General features: G+C 38.7%; 1 protein-coding gene across 1 annotated transcript in view; it reads right to left on the bottom strand.

Annotated features, from left to right (window-relative positions):
* Window positions 1–268: 268 nt before the first annotated feature.
* The window catches only part of LOC133049360 (ATP-binding cassette sub-family C member 4-like), a 157,117-nt gene continuing 151,210 nt past the window's right edge, over window positions 269–6,175 (bottom strand). Inside the window, 1 exon segment of the mRNA XM_061133337.1 lies at window positions 269–860. Within this exon segment, the coding sequence (XP_060989320.1) occupies window positions 753–860 (108 nt within the window). The 3' untranslated portion in view covers window positions 269–752.

The following is a 6,175-nucleotide window of genomic DNA, read 5'->3' as shown; positions in this document are numbered from 1 at the left end:
TTATATGGTAAATTTTATGCTATACATACTTTACCACAAGTTTTAATGTAAAAAAATAAAATCCTCTATCTAGAAGACAGTCTAGCACATGTCTGTCCTTTATTAGCAAATCCCTAGAAGGGCTCCTATTTTGAGGAAGCATATTTTCTCTTCCTTCTCTCTTAGAACATATAATATTGTCCTTCTGTATTTTAACCATATATCTATTTTTTTTTAAGGGAACACCTCTCTTTCCTATGATGTCACTTAAACTATAGTATATTGTTTTTCCTATCAGTTTTCTCTGTAGTATTTTAACCAGAGGTATTTTAGTAGAAAAGTGGATCCTAGTCATGTTAAAGGAAGTGGTGACACAAAACAGCAACTTCACAGTCTTCAAGTAAACAAAATCCCTGATATAATCAGAAAGTAATATGTAATTCTAGGAACTGTAAAAAACCACCTGGGACAACTTTGTCTCAAATCTTAGAAAATGAGTTTGGCTCTGGAGCCTCTCAAGACACAAAATCTGGGAGATGGCTTTTATTGGTGGCCTGTGCCTTTCATTTGCATAAGAAAGAAAACAGTATAACATATACATAAATATAATAAATCCTTTTTCAAGAGCTTGAAATCTTGAGTGAAGTTGGAGAACTAACATCTTGTAATGTGTAAATATTTGTTGCCTGTATAAAAAAAGTAGAATATAGATTATGCAGTGCAAAACCTATTGGAAAGAAAGCCTTTGGAATAGACATGAACTCATGGTAGAATCACAGTGTTGACTCAAAAATTGTTAAGGCTGAGGGCTGTCCACTGGAAACATTCATAACCACAAGGTCACTGTGAGTAATATCTGGCTATCTCCTTTTGAAGTACACCTGAGGAAGAAAAAGACAAAAACAACATGTTTAAAAGTTTTAAAGTCCTCCTCCTAAGGCAACACATTTCTAGGTTTCCTTCCTTCCTTTCCTTGTGAAGCAATCATACCACTTTTGGAGGCAAAGTTTTAAAAAACCAGGGCTGTATTTATTCTATGGAGGAAACAGCCCCACTAAAACCCTCAGTGGGGCTGGGTTTAATGCCAAACAACCTATAGACCTCCTAGATTTCTGATCATTCTGATTCACAGATATGCTTTATCACTACAGTAAGCTGATAAGCAAAATCATTTTACTCCCTGGAATAAATTAAAAACAGGGTATCTAAGAGGATAGGAAATCTTGCATCTGAACAGGGTTTGTCATTTTCACACATAAAAGGAGCACAACAGAGTGGGATGTTAATATGAGGTTGTTATCTTTATATTTTAAAAACTCTGACAGGCACTGAAATGCTGGCATATATGTATGAAATATCCTGGTGTTTAATTTGTGTGGCAAAACAGTTATAGAGCCTATAGAAATGTGATCTGTGGATAGTGGGTCCCAAGAATGAAAGGGAATCAAAAGCTTTAGCAAGGAATCAACCAAGTGACTTCTCTAAAATGGAAGATGATACCCAATAATAGGACAGTTCTCTGCCAGGCCTTGGAGTTCTTGAATTCTACCAATTTCTAACTGAACTGGAAGAGATACAGGTTTTCTCAGTATATAATCAGAACACAGAGGAAGTGAAGTGCTGTCAAGGTCCACAATCATCAGTTTTCAGTGGCTGTATTGTATCTCAGTTCCTTAATGGATGCACATAACAAAATAATGTCAGAGCTTATGAAGCTTTATTCCTGAATGTGTTTGGGCAAAAAATGACTTCAAGTATAACTCTTTTTCCTCAAAGAAGAATGTGAAAAGTTTCGTTTGAGTCTTTAAAACAGAAAATGTATTGTCTATCAGAGGCTGACTCATGTCACAAACTGGGTTTCTTAGACATATGATTCAGATCTCTTTTGTAAAACCTGACTGCAAGTGCATTGGTGGGTGCTGGAAACAAAGTTATTGTGAGAGAGAATGAACTTTATACACAAAACAGAAAAGCTCTAGGACACCTACCTTCATAGTTAGTGACTTTCTTATTCTCTTGCTGCTAACATAACCTGCTACCCACAAGCAGCTCTGCATACAACATGCTACATATTTAAATGTCACTTAAGGAGAAAAATAAACCCTCCAAGAATGCTTGAGCCCCACTGGCTGAAATCTGAAGCTACTTCCATTGTAATGGAAGCATTTAAAAATAAAGCTTTTGATGGGGGTTAGGAAGGGGGTTAATTGCATACCATCACCCTCCTCCATTTTATTAAACTAACCATATGTTGTGATTATATCCTTATGTAATCTTTTGGTGAAAATAAAAGGAAAAAAGAAAATTCATTTCATTTTTACTGCTTGATATTCTTTCTAAAATCATCTGGTTCCTTTCTCCATAACCCTTCTCAATATAATTTTTATAAAGAAAAATATTTTTTTAGCAACTTTTAATTGAAAAGGACTTTGCTTCATGGTCTGAAATATCTGAATTGAACACTGCAAAGGACCTTCAGTGATTGGGGACCCCTGATTTACAGTCTCTAAAGCTATCTAGAAGAACTATGGGTATATTTGTTTTATTATTGGGAGACAAGGCTTCTGTCTACAGTCTTTTTAAAAATGATCCCACTTTTACACCATAAAACACTATATTCTCAAAGCACTTAAGCCTCTGCTGTCTCATCTGATCCCTATAATAACTGTGAAGAAGACAGCAGGGCTGTAATCCTGCTCTACACACAGGTGAGGACCTGAGGCTCAGAGACCTTGGGGGACACAAGACCACGTGGATGCTAAGTGCCTCCTCCACCTATTCAAACTGGTCCAGGCTCCTAGAGCTAGCATATTAGGATTTTATAACTGCTGGGCTGTATTAGGTGAACACTGGGGACAAAGAAACTTCAAAAAATCTCAACCAGGTCTGCTTGATCACAGAACAGAATGAATGGAAGGCATTTATCCTTTGTTATGGGCTCAACTGTCCCGTCCAATTGTACATGTTTAAGTCCTAAGCCACCCAGTACCTCAGACTGTGACTGTATTTTGGAGACAGGGTCTTTAAAGAGACAATAAAGTTAACATGAAGTCATACAGGTGGGTCCTAATCTAACAGACTGGGGTTCTTATAAGAGGAGGAGATCAGGGCACAAACACACACAGAGGGAAGGCCATGTGAGGACACAGAGAGAGGACTGCATCTCCAAGCCAAGGAGAGAGTCCTCAGAGGAAACCCTGCCAACACCTTGACCTGAGACTTCCAGCCTCCAGGACTGTGAGTAAATAAGTTTCTGTTAAGTCGCTTAGTCTGTGGTTCTTTGTATGGCAGCCCTAGCAAACTAATGTACCCTTCAACTTTATGTATTTAAAAGGTACTTTCTCTGCTATTTCATGGATCATCTAAAGGGGTCAATCAGACAGTGATCAGCTCACCTGAGCTGTGTGTTTAATGATAATCTGACAGCTTACCTAAGAGGATGCAGAGGATGCAGAAATAATGTCAAGAAGATATTCAACTGGGATAAGAATCAAGAAATGTATTTCTTTCCTTAGAGGTGACATGACCCAGCGGCAGGACTGGAATCCAAGAGTGATGTTTTGTCACACTGTGAACTTGGGTGATGGCCCCACCTTGGCTACCACATGAAAGGAGCAGTGTTCTCAGACTTGACACAGAACACAGTACCTAGGGTGGCTCTCAGCCTCCCCCAGTAATTGCCTGTCTGTGCTCCCTGGACCAGCTCCATGACCTTAGGTGAGCCTGGACCCACTCTCCTCATCCATGACATGGATAAAAATGGACCATCATGAGATTAAGTGAAATCATACATGTGAGAACAATATAAAATGAATTATAAAAAACTACACAAATGTAACTTATCATTAGTATTGTTAGAGTAGGGGCAGGATTACTAGAGCAGGAAACACAAGATTTCTAATTCTATGACCTAAGTCTGCTTCTGTGTGTACATTACACTTGATTTAAAACATTCGCTGAAAGAACAGATTTCTAATTCTGAATCTGCTGCAAATTAGATTAACACCAGTTTATACATAGGGCCACGTTCCTTCTAAGGGGCCTTAGTCTCCTCACGTATAAAATGAGGGTGTTGAATCCTATTATTTTATATGATCTGGACTGATCTAAAATTCTGTGATCTATTTCTCATTACTCAATGTCTTGATAAAATATAATGATAACATAGGTTTTATTTTTTTATTTTTTTCCATTTATTTTTATTAGTTAATATAGGTTTGAAATGAAGACTGTAACACATAGGTGGGTACATCTCTTTTTGATATGAAATGACTAAGGTCAAAAGATCAAAAGGGTTTCGGGTAATGATAACCCTATATACAAAACAGAAAAAGAGACACAGATGTACAGAACAGACTTTTGGACTCTGTGGGAGAGGGCGAGGGTGGGATGTTTCGAGAGAACAGCATGTATATTATCTATAGTGAAACAGATCACCGGCCCAGGTGGGATGCATGAGACAAGTGCTCGGACCTGGTGCACTGGGAAGACCCAGAGGAATCGGGTGGAGAGGGAGGTGGGATGGGGGATCGGGATGGGGAATACGTGTAACTCCATGGCTGATTCATGTCAATGTATAACAAAACCCACTGCAATGTTATAAAGTAATTAGCCTCCAACTAATAAAAATAAATGGAAAAAAAAAAAAAGGGTTTCGGAGATTCCTGGGTCTCTAGGTCTTAGGAGGGAAGGTCTGACTGGGAGACATTCTAGTAGATGAAAGCACTCTGAATTTCAGGCATAAAAATTATAGAGTTCTTTGTTCAACTCTCAACATTTGCACATAATATAGTACTCATGAAAAGTTTAGAACACAGACTTCCTTGTTTCTAAACCTAGTTATGAACTCCAACTCCACCAACTCTTCAGCCTGCTCTGTGACCCAGGCAATTTCTTATCCTATGAGCAGTGGAAGGTCCTGCTCTGCATTTCCTCTATTTCTAAGGAGAATTGAGAAGAGACAGTGACAGAGGGAACTTAGACCACTTTTTAGATAAAGCTTTCGTATAGAAGTACTTAAGATACTGGGACATGTTTTCTTTAAGACATATTTTAAACACTACGCTAGTAATTTTATTCTACTCACAAGTGAAAATGCAGAAAAGCATGAAGAAGGGAAAATATGCCCATAATTTAATACCCAGAAATAAATTTTCGATGGGTAAGCCTCATAGCATGCAGCTGGAAGCCTCATCCCACCATAAACCACAAATGTCAAGATGTAAGAACACCAAACTTTTCTTCCCTCCCTCTATCTTCTCATCAACCCACTCCCACCTTGTTCCAGAAAGAATTACAGGCAGCTGTATGACAATGGCTAAATCTCTTAAACCAGACCTCAGTTACCAGCTCACCTTTGTTAGGAAGGTGTCACGTGACCTGAATGTTACCCATCGAGAACATTCCTCACACAGTGTACAGTGCTTAGTACACACACTCCATCTCTAAGAAAGAGATTTGTAAACCTTCAAATCATTCTGACTATAGAGTTAAGGTACTATGAGTTCTTGATTTGTTCTGATGATGATTTTACCTTCTAGAAGGTAGAGGAAGCATAGAGGGGGCAACTGGACCTAATTCTAAACAACAGAGAATTAGAGATAAAGTGATAATATCAGGTAGACGTTTTCTTTACAGATTAGAAAATAGAAGAAACCCTCACCTTTCCCTGGTAGATCTTCCTAGAGCCAAAATATTCTAAACTGTTTTTCCTTAAACTCTCAAATTTCCTGGATATTCCTTGATAACACTTTTAGTACAAATGTGCTGAGCACTGATCAGAATGAACATGAAGGGTCTGCAAAATGAGTTTTCTGTGCTCTATGAGAATCTGAACCCAGATTCCAAAAGTGTGGAAAGTTCAATCTGAAAAATCTGTTGCAGAATCTCAGCAGACCTGCCTTCGACCTGCAATGTGTTCTTTTTTTTTTTTTTATTAGTTGGAGGCCAATCACTTCACAACATTTCAGTGGGTTTTGTCATACATTGATATGAATCAGCCATGGATTTACACGTATTCCCCATCCCGATCCCCGCTCCCACCTCCCTCTCCACCCGATTCCCCCGAGTCCTCCCAGTGCACCAGGCTGGAGCACTTGTCTCATGCATCCCACCTGGGCTGGTGATCTGTTTCACCATAGATAGTATACATGCAGTTCTTTTGAAATATCCCACCCTCACATTCTCCCACAGAGTT

Source organism: Dama dama, chromosome 30, assembly GCF_033118175.1.
Source record: "Dama dama isolate Ldn47 chromosome 30, ASM3311817v1, whole genome shotgun sequence".
Taxonomy (NCBI): Eukaryota; Metazoa; Chordata; class Mammalia; order Artiodactyla; family Cervidae; genus Dama; species Dama dama.
This window is presented reverse-complemented; position numbering and strand designations above follow the sequence as displayed.